The sequence below is a fragment of the Phyllopteryx taeniolatus genome, chromosome 16, assembly GCF_024500385.1.
Source record: "Phyllopteryx taeniolatus isolate TA_2022b chromosome 16, UOR_Ptae_1.2, whole genome shotgun sequence".
Classification (NCBI taxonomy): domain Eukaryota; kingdom Metazoa; phylum Chordata; class Actinopteri; order Syngnathiformes; family Syngnathidae; genus Phyllopteryx; species Phyllopteryx taeniolatus.
In genome coordinates, this window is record NC_084517.1 from 4,189,558 (window position 1) to 4,212,107 (window position 22,550).

Genomic DNA, 22,550 nt, shown 5'->3' on the forward strand with positions numbered 1-22,550 from the left:
GATTATTCTTTGTAGCATTTTTTAAATAATACAGTATATATTCAAATATTTGTTTCTTTTGTGTCAAACATTTCTATTTCTTTCTACTATTTTGGATTGTGTATTTTTCATCTCGGTGTTCTGTATTTTTTGTCCAATATTTTGTATTAGTTTGTATTATTTTCTAATAATTTTGTTGCAATTTTTTTGGTTTGTTTGTTTCGTATCTTTTGGGGTTTCTTTCTAATGTGTCGTTTTTGTCAAACATTTTTAATTAGATTTCTTTGTGTAAAATGTCAGTATTTCGGGGATCGTGTAGTTTTCAATTAATGTTTGTATTTGCTTCCAATATTGTTTTTACTAGTTTATTATTTTATGTTAGTTTTGTTGAAATATTTTCATATTTTGTGTAGTATCTAAATAATAAATAATATTTTTCTTATGTTTGTCTTTTTTGTCCATTTTTTTGTCAAATATTTTAGTATTTTGTCAGTTATTGTTGAATTTTTTTTTTCGAATAGTTTTTTTGTAATAGTTCTGATACTTAACTATATATGTAATTCTCTGTCTGTCTGTGCCTGATTAGCATTACATTGTAGTGGCTTACCCATCACTGAGGCTACTATTGTAATGATATATTACATCCTAATGTTTGCTACATGTGTTTTAATTTATACTGATGTACGGACTCTAAGCTCCCTGTTAGGCTGGGCAATCAGTCCCTTAATAGCCCTCAAAGCCTCTTGTTCGGTGTCAAACATCAAACATCCAGTTTTTATCCACTGAAGCTATTTGCTGACATCTATTGGACGACGTGGCGTGAGGGAGGGAGAGACGTCGGTGTCAACCACAATGACCGCTGAGCGGCAGCAGAGTCAAAATACCGCCCTAAAATGGTGGACGAAGAAGATGAAAGACCTGCGTCACTTCACTTTTCTGCTCCGCCACTTCCTGTGCAAATACAACAAAACGTTTATGCTAGCCATGCTGTGACAAGAGCGAGTCACACGTTTAGGTTATTTAGTTCGTCTTTTATTTCACTAAAAGCTGATTCTCGATCCTGATATATGTGGCGGAACGTCGCCATGTTGTGACGGGACGGACGGACGTTTTGTTTTCACTCGCGTGAGTTTAAAACTCGGTGCCTGGCTAATGGCTGCTGTCACTCCAAAGCATCTTTACATTGTTGTTCTTTTTGTACTTTCGCTTTTTTCTTTATCTTTCTAGCTCACCATGTAATTGAAAATTAGTATCATTTAAAAAAAAAAATGCTGTGTACTTATTTGCGTGTGCTCCTAAGCCTGTCTGACAGTTTAAAGCTACGAGCCAACGAAGCTAACTGTTGACAAAGTTTCTGTTGACAAGACGTCACTGTCATATCCCACTGTCGTTTGAGGTCCAGACCTTTAAAAGCATCATAAAAACGCGAATGGAATCGTAATTGACACATTTGCTGAACCTTGTTTGTGTAGATCCATGGTGTCCCTCATGGAGGCGTCCGCCAAGGCTGGCAGCAACCAGGTGTCTGATGTGGTCTTTGTTATTGAAGGCACTGCCAACCTGGGTCCCTACTTTGAGTCCCTCCGGAAGAATTACATACTTCCAGCCATTGAGTAAGGCCATCATGAATGACGACTCCTCTTATCATCATGGATAAACAGTTAATTCATGCAATGCATGTCTTACCACAGGTTTTTCAACGCAGGCCCGCCTGCGGAAACAGACTTTGGAGGCGACGTGAGTGTTTCAGTATGACTTTTTGTACCATCTGATGCCCAAAATGGGCAGTGTGATCATTTACTACTTATCTAGGAATTACCAAACTGTGCTCCTTAAACGAACGCTTTAATTACTCTTAAAAATGAGGCTTAAATCCATGGTTCAGGTGTTCTAAAATGACCACAGATGCAATGAGGAATGGATGTACTGGCAATTGTATGTAATGTTTTCACATTTAGTGAAGGAGATGTCTTAAATCTGATTGGAAGGCTGCTTTAAAGTCTTAAATTGGTGTCCTAAAACCTGCTGATACAGTGAATATGAGAATTAGACACATCTAGTTTGCCCCAAGTGGAGGTCACAGGGCAACTATGTATTTTTCTTTTCTAAAATGCAATTTTAACTCCGCTAAGCGCCCTTCCTTCATTGGCTATAAAGTGTTTGAGAAAGGGGGGTGCACCAACTCTGTCTGAATATTAAAAACGAGCAAATTTAGTTCTACATTACTGTAATAAACATTGAAAACAGGACAAAGATGTTCAAAATGTTCTTGATAACTCTGGAACCCCGTTACAAACCACATCTGCCATTTCAAAGTGATTATATAGCAGACATATAGCAGTTAAATCGATACATTTGACAAGAGGTGATGATTTCCTTATATATACCTACAACTCTTTCTGTGTGGCGTGTTATAACGATACTCGATCGAGGGGCATACAATATATAGGAATACTGCATCCTATGTAAAAGCTTGTGCCGTGTCACTGAAACATATATGAATATATAATGCGTACAGTCGTGCACAAAAATATTGGCATCCCTGGGGTGCCATTTTTTCTAGCCATGACTGTTTAACAAGACATGCTTTCCCCCCCCTTTCACACCGTCCACCAGTACGGGGGAACTCAGTATGGCCTGGTGGTGTTCAACACAGTGGACTGCGCCCCCGAGTCATACGTCCAGTGTCACGCACCCACTAGCTCGGCCTTCGAGTTTGTCTCCTGGATCGACAGCATCCAGTGAGTCCACCTCTTTGTGTAAAGTGCGCGTTATTTAGCAGCAGGGCGTCTCAAGTGTTTGCCGTCTTCTCTGCTCAGATTCATGGGGGGAGGAGCGGAGAGTTGCAGCCTGATTGCGGAGGGCCTCTCTGTGGCCTTGCAGCTCTTTGACGACTTCAAGAAGATGCGGGAACAAATGTGAGGCTCTTCACATGCATTGCAGTCTCAAGTCAGACAGGTGGCCATTCTAAATGGATGTTAAAATGAATACAATTTTAAAAATAAAAACTCGAAAAGTCCAGTGGAGATTTTGAAGGGGCATGCTGACTCTTGCAAGTTGGAAAGTCAAATCCGAGTCCGGCCGAGACGAATCTATTTAAACCTCATTTGTGCGGATACGTTAAACTTGACACGGGTCCCATTCATTTCAATGGGACTTTTGGACTTTTTGGTATTTTTTTTGCGATTACGTCGTCGGGATAACAGGGAAATTGGGGGGCGGGGGGAGTAATTGCCAATGGGACTTTTTTGGTAGTCTTTGGGGAACCGTGTCGCTATGGTAACACAGTATTCTGAAAAAAAGTATTACGATCTGAGTCTGGTCAAGATGCATTTTGCATCAAAAAACAGCAGAATAATAAAGAATAGAAAACTTATGTAATAAGTATTGAGGATAGTAACATTTACTGCTTGCCCATAATACAATTTTGAGTAACATTGCTAAATAATAGACGGCCATGTCTAAAATGACATAAAGTAAAATGATTTATTCTCAGGAATATTTTTTTTTTTTTGGCGACTTTTTTAAATAAATAATGAATACAAATTAAATGGATAAATTCGTAATGAATATAAAATACATTTAAATAAATGTATGCCTTGGTGAGTCTTTTCAGGTGTGGTTTCATGAGACTTTTTTAAAAATACTCTAAACTAGATTAAAAATAAAGTAATACTAAATATGAGCTAAATGAAAATATAATTATAACTAATAAAATAAATACAGTTAACTGTAACTTTATTATTACAATATAAAATAATCAGGAGTGTCATAACTACAGTGACCCAAAAATGGTTGGATCAAACCAAAATGGTCTCTTTTCAGACACGGGATTTTAAATAAATAAATGTTTTTTTTTTTGTTTTTGTTTTTTATAAATAATTAATCAAACTGTAATTAGCAATAAATACATAAAATCATAATAAATATAGAATAAATACAAGTATACGATGGGGTTTAAGAAATAAACCAACACAGTTACAGGTAACTTGTACAGCCCTGTAAAAATGAGCCTTAAATGGCCACTTCAAAGCATCCGAGTTCCTGTCTTTTAAGCAATGACCTCTTGAGACTTTTTGTGCAGCTATTTATAATAAACATGGCTACCAAATGTCATGTTGTTAAGTCAAACTTGGCTTCGGGGCTGAATTTTCAAAACATTTTCAGAACATGCTCAAACCCCAATAGTAATTATGCTAGCGAGTTGGCAAAGAAATACACACAACAACTCCCATGTGGGTTATTTTCTCGCTATCATGTTGCTTTTTTTTTTTTTTCTGCTATCACCAGAGGTCAGACGCACAAAGTGTGTGTGCTGCTGTGTAACTCCCCGCCGTACTTGCTTCCTGCCGTGGAGAGCGTCAGCTACACTGGCTGCACTGCCGACAACCTGGTTAAAATCATCCGAGATGTGAGTTCTTGCGAACCCTTTTGTTATTTCTGTGTGCCACATGATGTTCACGTCAGTGTGTACTTTGCAGAGAGGAATCCACTTCTCGGTGGTGGCCCCGAGGAAGCTGCCTGCGCTGCGAGCTCTGTTTGAGCGGGCCTCTCCGGTGGGAGGCGTTGTAGAGCCCCACCCGGACTACAGTCAAGACATGGTGTTGGTCAGGGGCATTTCACTTCCTGGTAAGTTACACATATGACTAAGATTGGACTTCTTGTTCTGGCATTTGCTTCATGACATTTAATGATATCTTGGTGCCGGTTTAGCATGGCTTAGCTGTCTTTTCCTGTTCATACTCCTCATCCTAGGGTGGAGTTATGAGTAATTCGTCGCCGTGGAGGTGATGATCAGTGACTTAAAGAGGAGCGCTGCGCCGTGTTAGCCACAGTAGCAGCTAGTACCAAGATAGCTGCAGCCTCACAGCGGCCCGTCAGATGAGCTTGAAGCTAGTTTTTTCTTTACACGGAGGCAAACATGATGACATCAGCTACAAACGTTCTGGCGATTGGTTGGTAGATTCCAAGTCTTATGATAGCCAATCCTGATCTGCCGTCTTCTGCGTAACAACCAACTCCTTGCATGTTGTTGCTGGAGGCGCTATACAGTATGCTCCTTCGGTTTGCAGCACGGGTTTGCTGTACATTAATAAATTGATTCTCATAAATAGATTAATATTAACTAATGCAATGATTTAAAAATGAATGTAAACTGCATCAAAACTAGCAGCAACAATATTCAGCAGCAATGAACATGTGTAAAAAAAGCAGGTGGAAATGAAATAAACACAGCAACGTTAACTATTAGCGACTAATATACATAAGAAATGGTCTATGCATACTTGATATACAGATGGACAAATGCAGCAAGCATAGTCAAGCAGCATTTAATCTAATTAGCCTGTTTATGCAGTTGAGAATTAAATAAATGCCAGCTATATTAATTATCAGCAAGTAGTATACACAAAATAATGTATTATGCAAGAGGGGACTAGATATGTAGATGGTCAAAAGCAGGAAGAATAGTCAGCAGCATTGAATATCATTCAATCTAACCAATGTATATGCAGTTGAGAATGAAATAAACACAAACGTGTGATGACTAAACATGACTCAATAAATAATATATGAATTTACGTTTTATTTGTTATGAAGACTGATGTAATAAAACATGCAATTTAACCATTTTTCCATGTCTTGTAGTGTCGTCAGCTGGGGGTCCCGGGCCATTGAAGCCAGTCCTGCCGCCTCAGCTGCCGACTGTCAATCAGCCTCTGGTCGGTGGTCCGCCGGCGCCTCCCAGCATGAGTACGGCGCATCCTTATCAGGTACTCAGACAGCGGCAGCAGTTTTAATTTGAGCCATTTTGCATTTGGCCAGCGTTCAGGTGGCGCCGTTTGTGTTGCCGGAGCAAAAATGTTTGACGCAGCTTTGTCTTCCTGTTTAATCTGCCCACCGACAGAATCCACCCACCATGACTGCTGCTCAGGTGGCTGCACAGATGGTTGTGGAGGCAGCCAAAGGCCAGAAGAACCGATGTTAGTTGCCAGCTCAATGTGTGTCTGCGTGTGCATGCTTGCCAAGTTTCCACTCCTTTTGTCTTGTTGTTGTCTCGCTCTTGTTCTTGTTTGCGTGCTCGCTATTTAAAGGATGTACTCAACGAGAGTTACACGCAACGGCTGTTAATGCAAAGCACTGTGCTTTGCTTATGCTAGACTTGCTGAATTGGAAAACATGATTACTAACGACAAGTCCTCCCTCTCTCCTCCAGTCTCGGGGTTGGTCAATGCAGGCCCGCCGTTCGCCGGCCAGCCGTCCATGCCGTCGCTGTCGGGGGTGAAGCTCAACCAGCCCAACATTGCCACCGTCACCACAGCTTCTCAGTCCATGATGCCGCAGCAGCCGGGCCCTCCCAACCCGCCACAGCAAGCGGTGCCGCCGTCTGGCCAGCCGCCGCCCGGTCAGCAGCCTCAGCTGGCCACTCATCAGCAGCAGGCGGTGCCCAGCCAGCCCGCACCGCCTACGACACAGCCCAATATGGTACGACGTACGACCTTTGAGCAGTTGTGCCAAGTTTGTGTACACAGTGCTATAATTATGCTCAAATGTTTTTTGAAACGTCGGCTGGGCAGGCACCACAAGTGAACCCCAATCCTATGGTGCAGCAGCAGGGCATGGCCAACAAGATTGTGGCGTGGAGCGGCGTGCTGGAGTGGCAGGAGGTAATTCATTTTGTGAACGTACTTAGAATGGCATTTAAATTTAAACTTTTAACAGTATATGTAATAATTTTTTTTTAGGAAACAACAGTAACTATTGGCGCAGCCTGAATTATGGGCAATTTGTGGCTGCGCTTCCTTTCCTTTACCTAATGTGTCCATGTAGCAATAATCAAAGTGATGTTATATTTTTAGTGTTTTTTTTGTTTTTTTTTTGTAGGCAAAACTTTTCTAAAATTGTAAAGAAATAGTGTGCGATGTGTTGACTCTTCCTAAAATTGAGCTGACTTCTCACGTAGACCCAAAATAGAACGTGGCGGCGATGTACCTTGTCGAATAATCGCGTGAAATCTTTCACCTTGTGACTTCGCAGATCAGAGCAGGTGTTAAAAGAAGAAAAAAAAAATATTTCCTAGTTGGAGTGTGAGTTTATCTTCTTTCCCCCCCCCCCCCCTCCTGCAGAAACCCAAAGCCTCCTCCATGGATTCTGCCACCAATCTGACGCGCTCCCTGCCGTGTCAAGTGCAAGTCAACCAGGGGGAGAACCTGTGAGTGGACCGGTCATTCTTTTGCCACCTTTTGCAGCTGACACGTTTGTCTCCACAGCAACACGGACCAGTGGCCGCAGAAGCTCATAATGCAGCTGATCCCGCAGCAGCTTTTGGTGAGCAGCTTTCAGGTGTTTTTCATTGTAACGGCAGCTCATTTGTTGTTATTTTGACCGTTCGGCGCTCTCTCCGCAGACGACGTTAGGTCCCCTGTTCAGAAACTCTCGAATGGTTCAGTTTCTCTTCACCAACAAGGACATGGAATCGCTCAAAGGCCTCTACCGCATTATGGCCAACGGTTTTGTAAGTTTCAAGATGATGAATTTGAATGTTTTCAAACTGTTTTGATGGGATTTTATTTTTTTTTTTCTTCCTTTCGATTATTCACAAGTTAAAACACACTTGAATGGCGAGTTCAAAGAAATATTGGCCTGTACTTAATCAAAAGGCAGCAGAGATACAAAAGTACAGTGCCTTGAGAGGAGTTTCTTTCTGTCACCATGCTCGTAGCTACCAAAACACACCATTTGTTTTTCATAAGCTATATTATATGAAATGTTTTTATTAATAATAATAATTAGTATGAAGTCCCTTACAGTGATGTGTAATTGTATACTATGCAGACTAATGGTATACTATGCATAGATTAGCAGGGAGGGGCAAGTTAAATGCTGGCGGGGGCCACAATTTGTCATTTTCTTGCTGCTAGCCCATTCCTCTTCTGCCTCCAGGCCGGCTGCGTCCACTTCCCACACACGACGTCGCCATGCGAGGTGCGCGTGCTCATGCTGCTCTACTCATCCAAGAAGCGCATCTTCATGGGCCTCATCCCCAATGACCAGAGCGGCTTCGTCAACGGTATCCGGCAGGTCATAACCAACCACAAGCAGATCCAGAGTCACCGCGCGGTGAGTGCTAACGGAGGGGGGCGGCCAAAGCGATCTAGTGAACCAGAGCGATAATGATGAGGAGGAGGAGTTCACGTAGAGGAGCGCTGGGGGAGTTGACTGGCGGTTAACCTGCATCGCTGTTGACGTTTGCATTCAGCGCAGGCACTCCACTGCATCCCTGCAAGATGCTAATGGCAAACGACACAAGCGCTCATCATCAACCTCTCTGGCTGATACTAAATTTTAAATTGCCTTGACGAGGCTAATCGTGCTCACTTTCGAGTTTCAAGTAGTATTGTTTTTGTAAAAGCCATATACAGAAGAAATTTCATCGTGCTTTTTATTTTAATTTTTCTGAATATTTTTCAACCTTTTTTTCATTTTAAAGACCCTGCAAAGCGAATTCAGAGATTAGTTTCTAAATGCATTATACGTTGAAAGATAATGCGATGTATTGTAGACTTTACACCAATTTGATCGGTATCGGACGATAATTAGCATTTTATGCTGATCAGCTAATCGGCTTTAATGTAATAATTGGCCGGGCCGCATTTACGCCGCGCCGCCATCGTATACGAAAACTGCAATGGATGACTCACTTTGGAGTTCCCTGCTCCCCCACAATATAAGAACTTGAGTGCCTTCGTCCGCATCAGTGGTTATCCGGGACAATTGCGATGTGCAGTTAGCTAACTAGCTATGCCTAGACCCCGAAAATACATCTTCCCTTTGGATAGTTGGCTGGCATGACCGCTTTAAAGAACCTCGTCGTCGGCTGTGAGTGCGCGAACATCATGAGACATTTTTAGTCCCGCTTGACAGCCAGCATGTGGACTGTGTTTTCACGACCATAAGGCGCACTTTAAAAGTCTTAAATTTTCTCCAAAATGGACGGGGCGCCTTATAATGCGGCGCGCCTTATGTGTGCACCGAGTTCCAAAATCTGTAAATGATGTTGTGTGACATTAATGAGCGCTGCGCTTGACTGACTGGGAGCATTTCCTGCCAACACACTGCTTATATAGAGATAGGCGGACGTGACTAAGGACAGCATGCGGACGTAAAGGGGGGACGGTTGCGTGTGACAGAGGACGCTAAAGACACGCCGCCAGTAGGTATATAGTTCCGGTTTGGCTAAGGACCCCCGAAAATGGCACCTACGACGAGACACGCTTACGGAGCACAGTTTAAACTGCAAGCTATTAGTTACGCGGAGGAACATGGGAATCGAGCAGCCGTGAGAGAATTCAAGATCAACGAATCCATGGTTCGCAAGCGGAGGAAGCAGGAAAAAGGGCTTCACCAGGTCAAGAAGACGAAGCTGTGTTTCCGCGGAAACAATGCGAGGTGGGCCCGAGTTGGAAGACCAACTCGAGCAATGGATTGATGAGAAAAGAACAGCTGTGAGAAGCGTCTCTACAGTCACCATTCGACTGAGGGCAATAACTCGGAGCTCACAAATTGACTTAATAATTTTGTGTAATTCGACGAGTCATCAAATTTCCCTGTCATCCTCTACCCACATGCAATGACGAAAACTCAAATTCTACGCAGTTTGGCGTCGCAAATCTGTCTAGTATTCTGTACGTGGTTCAAATTTTGTATCAATCTGAAAAAAATCTAGGTGGCATTCCAATTTTAGAAGCCCAGGAATGTACCAAAATAACCCCAAAATTGACTCTTCAAACCAAAATGCCAGACCTCCTGTATCTTTTTGTGCACAGTTTGAGGGCCTGATAAATGTTTCGACAGTACATATGAGGCCCTGTCCTGTCGTTAAGTGATGTTGAAAGTGATAAGATTAGACAAAGCTAAAGTTGGACAGCCATGAATAATAGAGAGCGGGTAGCGCAGATGTCACATATATTACATGAGATGCCGTACACGTAGTGTGCCACTCTGCAGGGACGCAACCAGAGCTCGCTTCCTTCCCAACCCCCACGTCTCCCCAATGGGGGTAGAGCCACTTGTCCGCCGCGTCCGTTAAGATACAGTTCTGTTACTACAAAACTATACTGTAGGCTCGGTCATCATTTGAATTTGAATGGTTCCGATTCCAATTCCGGTTCATTGTTTTGATTCTGGTTCCACACGATTCTTAATTACAATTCTTTTAGGGCACTTGTTCACAAAGGTTTGCATGGTTTAAATAAGGGGTGTTCAAAGTACGACCATTTTTTTTAGCGGCGTGCAGCATAGAATAAAATGAACATTTGACACAGCCCGTGTCGTGTGCCTGCATTTTACTACAGTACTTTTTCTTGTTTACTCTGGGTGGAAAAGAAGTTTGTTCTCATCTCTCACTTCCTTGCTGCAAAATCCTGAAAAATCATTGCCGTTTTGCTTTATTACCTTGCTGTTTTTGTAACTTTTCTTCTTTTCCTTTCGGCTTGTCCTATTAGGGGTCGCCGCAGCGTGTCATCCTTTTCCATGTAAGCCTATCTCCTGCATCCTCCTCTCTTAACACCAACTGCCCTCATGTCTTCCCTCACGACATCCATCAACCTTCTCTTTGGTCTTCCTCTAGCTCTCTTGCCTGGCAGCTCCATTCTCATCACCCTTTACTCCCCCTCTACTCTGGACGTGTCTGCTGTCTCTAACTTTGTATCCAAAAGATCTAACTTTGGTCGGCTCCTTGATGAGCGCATTTCTAATTTTATCCAACCTGGTCACTCCTAGAGAGAACCTCAATATCTTCAGTGCCACTGTCTCGAATCCATACATCAGGGCTGGCCTCACCACTGTCTTAGTGACTTTGCCCTTCATCCGAGCAGAGACTCTTCTGTCACATAACACACCTGACACCGTCCTCCACCCGTTCCAACCTGCTCGGACCCGTTTCTTCACTTCCTTACCACACTCGCCATTGCTCTGAACTGTTGAACCCAAGTATTTCAAGTCATCCACCCTCGTTATCTCTTCTCCCTCCACCCTCACTCTCCCCTCTTCACCACTCACATTTATGCACATATATTCTGTCTTACTTGGGCTAATCGTCATTCCTCTCCTTTCCAGTGCATGCCTCCACCTTTCTAACTGTTCCTCCACCTGCTTCCTGCTTTCACTACGGCTCACAATGTCATCTGCGGACATCATGGTCCACGGGGACTCCAGTCTAACCTCATCTGTCAGCCTATCCACCACCACTGCAAACAGGAAGGGACTCTGGGCTGATCCCTGACGCAGTCTCACCTCCACCTTAAACTCCTCTGTCACACCTACAAGCACACCTCACCGTTGTTCTTCTGCCCTCATACGTCCTGTACTTTTCTAACATGCTTCTCTGCCACTCCAGACTTTCACATGCAGTACCACAGTTTCTCTCTGGGTACTCTGTCAAATGCTTTCTCTAGATCTACAAAGAGAATGTAGCTCCTGACCTTCTCTGTATTTCTCCATCAAGACCCTCAAGACAAATAATACATCTGTGGTACACTTTCTAGGCATGAAACCATACCGTTGCTCGCAAAGACTCACTTCTGTCCTGAGTCTAGCCTCCACTACTCTTTCCCATAACTTCATTGTGTGGCTCATCAACTTTATTCCTCTGTAGTTCCCACAGCTCTGGACATCACCCTTGTTCTTAAAAATGGGCACCAGCACACTTTTCCTCCGTTCCTCAGGCATCTTCTCACCTGCTAGAATTCTGTTGAACAAGCTGGTCAAAAACCTCACAGCCACCTCTCCGAGATGCATCCATACCTCCACAGGAATGTCATCAGGACCAACTGCCTTTTCATTTTTCATCCTCTTTAGTGCCTTTCTAACTTCCCCCTTACTAATCATTGCTACTTCCTGGTCCACCACACTTGCCGCTTCTACTCTTCTTTTTCTATGATTTTCCTCATTCATCAACTCTTCAAAGAATTCTTTCCATCTATCGAGCACACTACTGGCACAAGTCAACACATTTCCATCTCTATCCTTAATCACCCTAATCTGCTGCACATCCTTCCCATCTCTATCCCTCTGTCTGGCCAACCTGTATAGATCTTTTTCTCCTTCTTTAGTGTCCAACCATGGTAAAATCATTTAAACCCTTCCCCTAAACTTCTAGCCTTACTGCCCTTCCACCTGGTCTCCTTGACACACAATATATCAACCTTTCTCCTAATTGTCATGTCAACCAACTCCCAAGCTTTTCCTGTCATAGTCCCAATATTCAAAGTCTCACACTTTCAGTTCCAGGCCCTGTGCTTTCCATTTCTCTTTCTGCCGAAGAACCCGCTTTCTACCTCTCCTTCGTCTTCGACCCACAATAGCTGAATCTCGACCGGCGCCCTGTCGGTTAACAGTCTCGGTGGCGGACATTGTTAACCCGAGCCACAACAGCTCGGGTATGCAATTCTTTGGATGAACGCTCATATTTGTTGCCCTTCCTGACGCAACCCTCTGCATTTTCTGGGCTTGGGACCGGCCTACCGTTTGCACTGGCTTGTGCCCCCCAAAGGGCTGCATTTTTGTAACTACTTAGAATATATAAAAATAACTATAGCTTAACATATCTTTAGCTAAACTGATGGTTTGTTTTAAGTAAAGATGTCAAATAGACTTGAATTGCCTCATTTGAGTTCTTTGAAGAAAAAGTTTGGACATCCCTGGTTTAAATGAAGATAACCAGTTATTTATGGATTAAACCATCTGAACTTCTACATGAATTGTAATTCTATTAACTTTTTACTTTTTAAGAATCAATTTCTCACACGGTAACCAGTATTAATGTAAAAGCTATAAACTTGAATTTATATGATATTAATTTTCACAGGAGTATAGCTTACCCTTTCACAAGAGAGGGGGCGACAAGGCTCAGGTGGTAGAGTGGTCGTCTCTCAGTCCAAAAGTTTGTTGGCACTTCTTTGTTGTTTTCAACACATCTTCTTTCGTTTTTTGCACGTTCTTCTTCGGTTCGGCGGCTCGATGGACTGTAAGCATCGAAACCGAACCTTTTAAAATATGAAAGATTCCAGGAGAATCAGAATGTTAGTTCAGGTTCCAACCGATTCTCGGTACTCAATGCACAACTCTACTATACCAAGACTAAATTATGCAGTGCTCCGATTCACAATTGCTTGTTTTTCACCCATCGACATCTCTCTCGTTTCCGCCTCTTAACTAGTATACAGCGGTGCCTTGAGATAAGTCTATTTCGTTCTACGTGCCCACGCTCTTAACTCAAAACTAATCTCACGGTTCAATAATTATTGTGGGAAAACTAACTGTATTGCACTAAGACTCACGGTACAGATGGGGCCGGAGAGGCATACGCACGGTGATAGACCGGTCATGTAGAACAGAAAGTTTGTGTAGTTAGCAGCTCTTGGGACAAACCTTACAAAATGACACATACAGCAGAAGTACAATTTGTAAAACATAGCAGAAGTTAATGACAAGCTGCTTTTCAAATGAGTACGGAGAAACCGACTTTGTAATTTTCCATAACACGTCATGTCAAATCATCTTTCTGCATTGAAATGAATGGAAATGACATTAATCCATTCCAGCCTCCCTCCCAAAAAACAAGCAAAGTTTTGTAATGTTTTTTTAAATTGGGAAAATATCACTGGGTAATAACATCATTAAATAGAATGTAAAGAATTAATGATTCACTGATTGTGACTCCTCCTGGCGTGTGTGGGGCAGTATAATACAGTTATTAGTTAGACAACGACTTTCACAACTACTGGAAGTGGCTCATTAAACTGCAGTAATATTAGTCGCAGATGATACAAAATGTATGCTCGTGAGTATTGTTATATTTTCGGTCTTCATGTGTTGATGCACCGTTTGTGTTCAAATCGTGTCTTTGAAGGTTATGACACCGTGACACTCGCAAGCCAAAATACGACAGCTTGGACAGTATCTTGAAAAGCTCGTAAATCGGGTCACTTGTAAATACTGTAACTGTAACGTTAGCCATGCCTGAGCCACACTGTACGCAGAAGCACTCACAAACATTACAAAATACAAAATTATCCTGATTCTATTTGTGTTCGTTTTTGGCGATGGTTGTTGTTTAGTCATCCTGCTAATTTTATATCCGGACAAAGTGCGTGTGCGTCTTGAGCATTTAGAGGCAGTGGAACGCATGAAACAGTAATGATTTTATTTATTTATTTTCTCTCAACCGCTGCCTCGTGTGTATCATCACATATTCAGTGTTGCATCGCTAATAGAGGAAGCCACGGCAGCAGCAATCTCGAGGCCTTAATTAAAATTTCAATTTGCACCAAGTCGCCGAAATCGGCTCGGCAGGACGACGCGCTCCTCTTTTAGCGTGTGACGCTTTTCCCTGGAAAGTGCGCCCCACGTCTTAGGGCCAGCACTTTAGGATCTCGCGTCTCCTCGCATGCTAGCTAGCTCCCAGGACATTCACACCTACGGGCAATTTAGAGTCTTCAATCAAAATATTGAATATACTAGTTTTTTATTTATGCAAATGCTTTCTGTTTGAGAGTGTGAAGTGTTCAAAATGTCCACATTTCAATTTGAATGCAGGTGAGAAGGTGGTACCGGAAGAAGAAACTTTATTCATCATAAATGTTGGTTTTTGCAGTTGGGTGGTGGCGGAGGTCAGATGCAGCCCGGTCAAGTCCCTCCCAACCAGAACTTCCTCACCCGCCCCCCCGGCCCCATCCCCGTTTCCCACGGCAATGTGCAGCAGCAGGTCGGCCACATCAACAACAACAAAAACAAGACGCACACACACACACACACACACATACACACACGTGCGCTGCCTTGTGCTGTTGACTTGTGTGCATGTACTCTTGCTCGCCTCTTTTAATGAACTCTTTGGTTCTTCACAACACCGCCAACACCCTCCTCCTCGTCCTACTCCTCTTCCTCCTTTTCCTCCTGTCCAGTCGGTGGTGGTGGGCATGCCCCCCGTTAGTCAGGTCACTATGATGGAGGAGCAGCAGAGGCAGAACAACATGGTGAGAGATTCTTACATGTACAGTCCATATCATGTGTGCTCTGGCCCTTTTACACGTACACACACACACACATTTGTATACTGTGGTGCCTTGACATACGAGTGACCCGACTCACAGATTTTTTTTTTTTTAGATAAGAGCCATCGTTTGGTAGATTTTTGGGGGACTTTGACTTGCAAGCAAAAAAATGAGTTACAAACACAATCACACATTGTGTATTTAAAGCAACCATTTAGCTTCGCCATGATAAAGTCAGTTTAGCTTCATGCTAACACACGGTGCAAAAGGCCATAGACGGGCGAATGGATGACATCTGGTGGTGTTATAACGCTTTAAGCAACGGATATTTGAACACACGGTACAGCAACACAAGTAGACAGACAGTATAACAATACTCATAGGCATATGAGTGGCAGTCAAAAAATTTGCCCAGTTTAACTTGTATAGACACATTCCAAAAAAATTGAATATCATGGAAAAGTTTATTTATTTCCATAATTCCATTCAAAAAGATAAACTTTCATAGATTATAGGTTCAAGGCCCACAATGTAAACAATTTCATTTATTTGTTTATGTTTACATAATTTGGGCTTCCAGCTCATAAAACCCCCAAAAAATCAGAAATTCCAAAAACTAGAATACTGTGACGAAATCAGCCCAGATCACATCATTTCTACGACGACACAAAAATTCACATAAACCTTCACATCATCATACTAAATATGCTTCATACACTTCCACTGAAATGAACATACTCGCGCAATATTACAATAATAATATATAAGACAATATAGAATGATATCTGTGGACAACGCAGTGTTTTTATTCATTTTCACAGTGGATGAGCCTTTGATCTCCATTCTTATTCTCCTTTGCAGCAGCCGCATGCCAACACGCTTAACAACACGCATGTATTCATAGTGACTGTATTAACAGCATACATGTATTCATAGAAAATGAATATCGTGTGTGTATTCATCGTGAATTGTGTCAGAAACAAGCGTCTGCACCGAGCCGGCTGGCGTGACTAACCCGTGTGATCTTTGAACTCAGATGAGTATGAGAGCCGCCGGGCCCAACAGCCAGCAGCCGCCCGTCAGCGGGGCGCCGCCCAATCAGGTGACGCAGGGCGGCCAGGCCCCGCCCCAGGGCTCCATCCTGCGTCTGGCCAACCCAGGGGCCAATCCGCAACTGCGCAGCCTCCTCCTCAGCCAGCAGCAGCCAGTAAGAACGCTGCCGTGCAACCTCCGGTGCGTCTGCCGGAGCCTTGGGCGAGGTTTGAGCTTTGTCGTCCCGCCTCTCAGCAGGGGGGCGTGTCCCACATGCCCGGGATGATGTCACACCAGGGACTCAGCCAGCAGATGGTCCACTCGGCGCCAGCAGGGGGCACGCAAATGCAGGCGCAGTGGAGACAGCCCATGCCAGGTTTGACTCAATTCAGTAACGCTACTTAGATTCTTTTTACACTTGTGAGATGTCAGTTCACCGTGGTTAACTTCTTGTCACAGACTGTTGTGTAATGGTAGTTAACTCTTTTTACACTTGCAGGATAGGTAAGAATGTTAGCATTTTATAACCGCTCATTAACTGTGGTGAACGTAAGGCCACTTTGTCCACCACTAGGTTTTGTATTCAAGTTACTTGATTTGATGGCACATCATGAATATTGCATCTTTGTATTTAATATAACAACAATACCAGTCTAAATGCTTACGCGTGGTTTGCAGGTCAGATGCTGATATCCGGTGCTCAGCGGGGGGCTGTACCCCAACCCGGAATGCCCCAAGTCTCCAGCGTCATGGAGGACGAAATCCTCATGGACCTTATTTAAGGGAATTTTGGGAGTGGGTCGGATCCTGGACTTACTTTGTCTCTTTTTGGACTCTTTTGTATTTTTTTATTGTATTTTTTTGGGGGGGGGGCAGGACTGAGTATGTGTGAAGCTAATGTTGGTTTGGTTTGATCACACACACACATGCACACAGGAAGTAGTAGTGATGCTTCAGTAATTATGGCTAGGTGTTTAATTACTAATTTCATAAAATAAACGCAGTATGTTGGATGCTTTTTTTTTTTTTTTTTTGCAGCCAAACGGTGTCAGCGTGTTAATTTTAACGGCTCCAATATGTTGCCCCCTCCCGCCACGCAGAGCCGCCGCTCGTGGCCAAGTAGTCCTACCAGATGGCGCCGCTCGGCCGCCAACGGCGCCGATCAGGAAGTGACGTCGCCGTCCGTCACCCGGGAGACGGTTGCTAGGATATAGCGACAGTGGGCTTTTGTTTTTCTGGCCGTTTTTTCTTCTTCTAGATGGACACTAGGCTCCCTCACTAAGCTCCTCCTCTCGAGGCCCTCTAACAAGGGCCCCCTCACTAGATCCCCTTACTAGGCACTAGGAGCCTTCGTTAGGCCCCTCATACTAAAGCCCCTTCACTCAGCCCCCTCTCGTGCCCCCCTCGGCCCATTCACTTGCTCTTACTTGTTCCCCCAGAAGTACCCCACCATTAGGGCCCCTCGTTAGTCCCCCTCACTAGGTCCCGTTACTATTACCCCTCAATCAGTACCCCTAACTAGTCCCCTCTCACTAGCTCCGGGGCAGCACTGTTTTCTTGCTGCCCCCAGTCTCCTCTTGGATTAAATAAACATGCACGCTAACATTGCCTTACCCTGTTGTTGTACAGCAGGGGTGGCGAACCCGCGGCTCTTTGCCCGTTTTCATGCGGCTCTTACGAAGGCATCAAAGCATATCGAAGTTGAGTTTTTTTTTAATGTGCGTTACGCGCTTTGCTTGAGTTCGTGACGGTATTTTCGCAAAACTGGCCACGCGCCTTGAATGGAAATAGCGCGACGTTTCCCAGTCGGATCGCGATCTTTCGAGAAAATCATTCGTCGAATTCGCTCTCAAAATGGCGGGGGAAGAATGCACAGTTAAACGAAAATATGTGGATGAACACAGGACCTTTTTACCGGAGTGGGAGAGCTGATATTATTTTGTTGGGCGCAACGGCAAGCCACTCTGCCTTTTGTGGCAGGCGTCTTTCAAAGCTTCAAATCTTCAGCGACACTTCAGCTCACGCCACGCTAACATCGACCTGGAATTTCCGAAAGGCACTGAACTTCGCAGGCGCAAGTTAGTCACTTTGAAAAATCGGACAGAAAAGCAGATGCAGTAGACTGATGCATCCGGTGCAAGGCTTTCCCAGTTCTCTGACTGCATGACCTCGTTAACAGTATAGCACCTTTCACGCTGTCTGTCAAAGACGTTCTTTTCATGTTCTGTGTGAACGACAGACATGGAATGCGGGGGTTAAAGGTTGGCAATTTACCAGCTTGTCAGGTTTCCCTTCCCTTTCAAAGTCAATGTTTACTTTTCAGACAGAACATCTGGCAGACAGCGTGAAAGGGGTTGTTGTCTATTAAGCCTTACACTGACAATACAATCTGAAAAGAGGGATGGTTGACGTGGACGCCGCAATTTCGTAGCTTCCGAAAGTAGGGTAGGAAGCATCTGTGTGAAAGGGAATAGTGGAAGTCATGAAAAGTCACACCCGACACTCAACTCACTCGTTCTGCCAAAGCAGTTCATACATCACACCAGAGTGGGTGGTGTCACCTCTGCGAAGTTTTATGGAAATCTGACTTGGTTATGTTTTAGCATAATCTTTCCAGCTGTAAAGCGCCTTTCACACTGCCTATCAAAGTTGTCTTTAGATGTTAAAGAAACGATACAGAACAAGTGATGTTGAAGTTGACAGGGCAATGACGCCCCCTTTGACTGCCTGTCGAAGCTGTCCAGTTTCTGTACCTGCCACACACAAATGGCCAAAGGTGGAAATCCTGGCTTTATTACATTACAGTCGACTTGGCTGCGTAAAAGGAAATGGCGGAAAGCTGGGACGGGGGTTTCAAGTTTAACACCCGACACTCACTACTGCCACCCTGAATTTGATATGTCCCAGAAACGGGTGTTTATCCAACCTAATTGTCTGATTTCAAGATCTTGCTGTGTGAAATCACCTCCAATCACTGCAATACCCCTTTTTGACTGAGATCTGTGTGAAAGGCAAAGGCTGATAGGCTCTGCTATCCCACCCGAGGCGCGTCCGTATAACGCCGGCGGCCATCTTTATTTAGTCCCATGCAGTGTGTGTGTGTGTGTGTGTGTTAAAGGCTCTGCAGCACAAACATGAAGAGGAGGGGACATGGGTGAAGGGGTACGTGTGGTGAGGGGGTTCTTATTTAAATAATGAGGCGCGGAGGGAGGGGTGTCAAGTCGGGGTGGGAGGTAGAGGGACAAGAGAGGAGGGAGACATCCGGAATGACCATAATACACACAGCGAGGCAGAGAGGGGAGGGCTATGTGTGTGCGTGTGTGTGAAAGGCAGTGGGGGTGGAGGGGGAACAGAGAGGGGAGGGATCTCCACTGCACTGTTGTGTGACTTGAAATTTAATAGCTGCCACACTGAGGGAGCCACTAAACAAGCTGCTGCTGTGTGTGAGGCATCATAACGGCAGACCTTCACTGCAGACGGCGTGTAAGGGGAGTGGGGGTAAAAAAAAAAGAAAAGGGTGGGCGGTCTCCGCTAATGAGCAATTACAGTGCTCATTAAGTGCGTGAAGGCCGCAAGCAGCAGTGGTCACGTGTTCAAACGGGAGAACAGGTTGCTTACCCTGTTGCGGCGTGGGAAGTGAGACTGGCCTGCACAGATAACAACGATTGAATGTTGAGCTGCTTCACATCTGTGTTGCATCTGCATGAAAGACCACCGACCTATGGAACCAGTGAGCTGCTATTCCAGCCCACTAGGAGAAGTAACAGTCGTGATAGCGGTGGCCAGAAGTTGGTGTACTCGCTGCAACACAGATGTGAAGCACTTTCAAGCGCGTTCACAGGAGAGCAAAATCTGCAAGCATTTTTGTCATTTTATACCAAATACAGTACATGTAAATATTTTAGTTTGTAAGCATTTAGTTGTATATGCAACATTTCTGACACATCTTCAAATCTGAGTTGCATGAATCCTCAGGTGACTGTCAGCTGCTATTCCAGTCCAGTCGTCGTAACAATAGTAGTTGTAGTAGTCAAGGGGTCCTGGGCTGGAGTAGCAGTTCACAGGAGCCAGAGATTGGGGTACTTGAATACAACACAGATGTGAAGCAGTTCTAAGAAACAGAGCTTATCCGCCTAACTTTTTCTAAGCCTAAATATTTACCATATAAAGTGAAATTATATGCGCAATGTATCAGTAGTCAAATGCTTGTATAGGCACTGTCCATGCAACGCAGATGTGAAGCACTCATATTTGTGCTGCATGAAATCCGCCCACTTCGGGCACCCGTGAGCTGCCATTGCAGGCCTGTAGTCATAATAATGGTAGCAATACAAGTAATAATAGTTCAATGAGCCTAGGCTGGAATGGGAGGCCGACTAAAAGGCTGGACTCCATGCAACACAGTTGTGAAGCAGTTGTACGAAAGGACAAGGCGCAAAGAAGCTCCAAGCAGCGGCTGTGGGTGTGTGTCCGTTGAGAGAGGATGAAAGTGACTCTGAGTTTGTGCGCGTGTGAATGAGTGATTGTGAGTGCGATGGAGAATGAGTGGGAGAACGTGAGCGAGCGCGCGTGAGAGTGCGCGAGCGCGCGAGCGACACACTGCCTTGACACACGAGTGCGCGTGTGCTTTTGCAAGCGAGTTGCGCCTGAGAGCGAGCGTGTCTATGTGTGAGAGTGTGAATGAGTGGGCGCACGTGGGATTGCGCGCGAGTGTGGAAGCGGACGCCGCACCGAGTGCGCGTGGGCGTTGCCACGGCGACCGCTCCGCTCGCCGACGTGACGCAACGCGCAGAGCGCGCGCTCCCTGTAACCATCGACACGAAGAGACGAGCTACGCCAGGGCGCTGTTGCACTGCCCGTGCCTACGTGGCAGCCATGTTGGCAGGGTCGACGTTGATTTCATTGAAATTATTTCCACAGATTTTCATAACTTTTTTTTTTTATTCTTTTTTTTAATTTATTTTGTTTTTTTTTTTTCCAAATCCAAAGCATCTGCTTTGAAAACATCATCCCATCAAAATGACTTGACTTGTGAAAGTACTCCCAGTTCCCTTGTCGTAATTAAACCTTAACAAGCTCAACACCCTGAGCGTCGCCGTAAGCACGCAGTGTCATATCTCCCCGTTTCATATCTGTACCGGTAACACTTTTACGCTCCGTTAATCATCATCATCATCATCATAACAACCACTTGCTTGTCTTGTCTCGTCTTTGAGGCGTTCAGGGAGTTCACGTGCGTTCCGGAATCATCAGCATCCTCATTGGAGAGAGAGACTCGAGGGAGGGAGAGAGAGAGAGATGGGGGGAGGGAGGGAGGGAGGGATGGGGGGAGGTGGAGCGAGACATCTTCCCATTCGGCGACCACTCTGCAGAGGAGCACGTCGCTGCTGCTGCTGCTGCCCTGAGAGCGCCCTGTGCAGGATGCGTCTTTTCCCGGCATCGTCGTCATCATCCGCTTCTTCTCCCGCCAAGGTGAGTTGCTTGACAGCCACGCAGAAACACTTGCCAGCGTGCGCGCGCGCGCGCGCGGGGGGTTCGTGCCGACGACACTTGGAATTAGACGCATCCTGCACCCGCTCGGTCCCGGGTTGGAAATCCAGGAAGCAATGTGGATGCATGCAGGTGTCTGTGTGTGTGTGTGTGAGTGAGTGAGTGAATGAGAATGCGTGGGTGTGAGTGTTTGTGTGTTTAAGAGAGAGAGAGCGAGAGAGAGAGCGTGAGAGAGAGTGTTCTGTGTGAGAGAATGACTGGTTGTGTTAGTGCGTGTGTGTTTATTGGGGTGTTTGCATCATGCAGGTGTGAGTGTGTGTAATAATGTGTGTGTCTATATATGTATATATACATATTATATCTGTATATATAATATACACATGTCTATATATACATAGAGTGGGAGAGAGTGTTTTAGTTGGTGTGTGTGTATGTGTTTGTTGGTGAGTTATTAGTGTGTGTTTGAGTGTTGGCGTGTGTCAAGAATCAGACTCATTCACATACTCAGAATTCAACAGATTCGCAAACCACCCCCGACCCCCACCCACACACACACACACAAATGCAGTGGTGGTGGTCTCACCTTGAAGCCCCCATTCCCCTTCCCCTCCTCCCCCCCGACACCCCTTCCTTCCCTGCTGTCCTCCATTAATCGCACTTCTTTGCGGAGATAATCAGTTTCCCGGCTCCCCTCCACCATGATGATTGCAGGAAATTGCATGTGAGTCAATCGGCGACCCCCCCCCCCCCCCCCCCCCCCCCCCCCACAGACACACACACACATTCCCGATCCCCCCTCCGCTGCTCCTGAAGATTGTGAAATGGGGCACCAGGGCAGGATTAGGCAAGATTTGACGGAGGGAGACAGGGGGTAACGGAAGGTGGGGGTCCGGTCCGGGGAGCAAGAATTCCGTAATAATCACCTGTTCGTGGGATTGATTTGTATTCATGGTGGCCGGTATTCAGAACGTGTCGCAGGATGTGTAAATGTCATCA

General features: G+C 44.9%; 2 protein-coding genes across 3 annotated transcripts in view; both read left to right on the forward strand.

Moving 5' to 3' along the window:
• Positions 1-906: 906 nt before the first annotated feature.
• med25 (mediator complex subunit 25) lies at positions 907-17,077 on the forward strand. Of its 2 annotated transcripts, XM_061749811.1 has the most exons (20): positions 907-1,104; positions 1,452-1,592; positions 1,671-1,716; positions 2,596-2,720; positions 2,799-2,897; positions 4,270-4,390; positions 4,461-4,608; positions 5,626-5,750; positions 5,885-5,960; positions 6,194-6,462; positions 6,555-6,644; positions 7,104-7,189; positions 7,248-7,305; positions 7,385-7,492; positions 7,921-8,097; positions 14,633-14,743; positions 14,943-15,014; positions 16,069-16,239; positions 16,320-16,440; positions 16,743-17,077. In XM_061749811.1, exons 2-20 carry the CDS (start codon positions 1,456-1,458, stop codon positions 16,844-16,846), a joined length of 2,244 nt encoding a protein of 747 aa, XP_061605795.1. In that variant the 5' UTR covers positions 907-1,104; positions 1,452-1,455; the 3' UTR covers positions 16,847-17,077. The 2 variants fall into 2 exon arrangements, with proteins under 2 accessions (XP_061605795.1, XP_061605796.1); XM_061749812.1 differs by lacking the exon at positions 14,943-15,014.
• Positions 17,078-19,472: 2,395 nt separating this feature from the next.
• lrrc4ba (leucine rich repeat containing 4Ba) overlaps positions 19,473-22,550 on the forward strand; it is a 38,351-nt gene continuing 35,273 nt past the window's right edge. The window contains exon 1 of the mRNA XM_061750124.1: positions 19,473-21,536. The gene's annotated coding sequence lies outside the window, so the exon portion shown is untranslated. The remainder of the gene's footprint in view (positions 21,537-22,550) is intronic.

What these genes read in the sequence shown, in the direction of transcription:
- med25 (XM_061749811.1), top strand. Translation starts at nt 1,456, where the DNA reads ATGGTGTCCCTCATGGAGGCGTCCGCCAAGGCTGGCAGCAACCAGGTG. An exon ending in TGGTTAAAATCATCCGAGAT is followed by an intron (nt 4,391 to 4,460) that starts GTGAGTTCTTGC and finishes TGTACTTTGCAG; the next exon opens with AGAGGAATCCACTTCTCGGT. An exon ending in GTGGAGACAGCCCATGCCAG is followed by an intron (nt 16,441 to 16,742) that starts GTTTGACTCAAT and finishes CGTGGTTTGCAG; the next exon opens with GTCAGATGCTGATATCCGGT.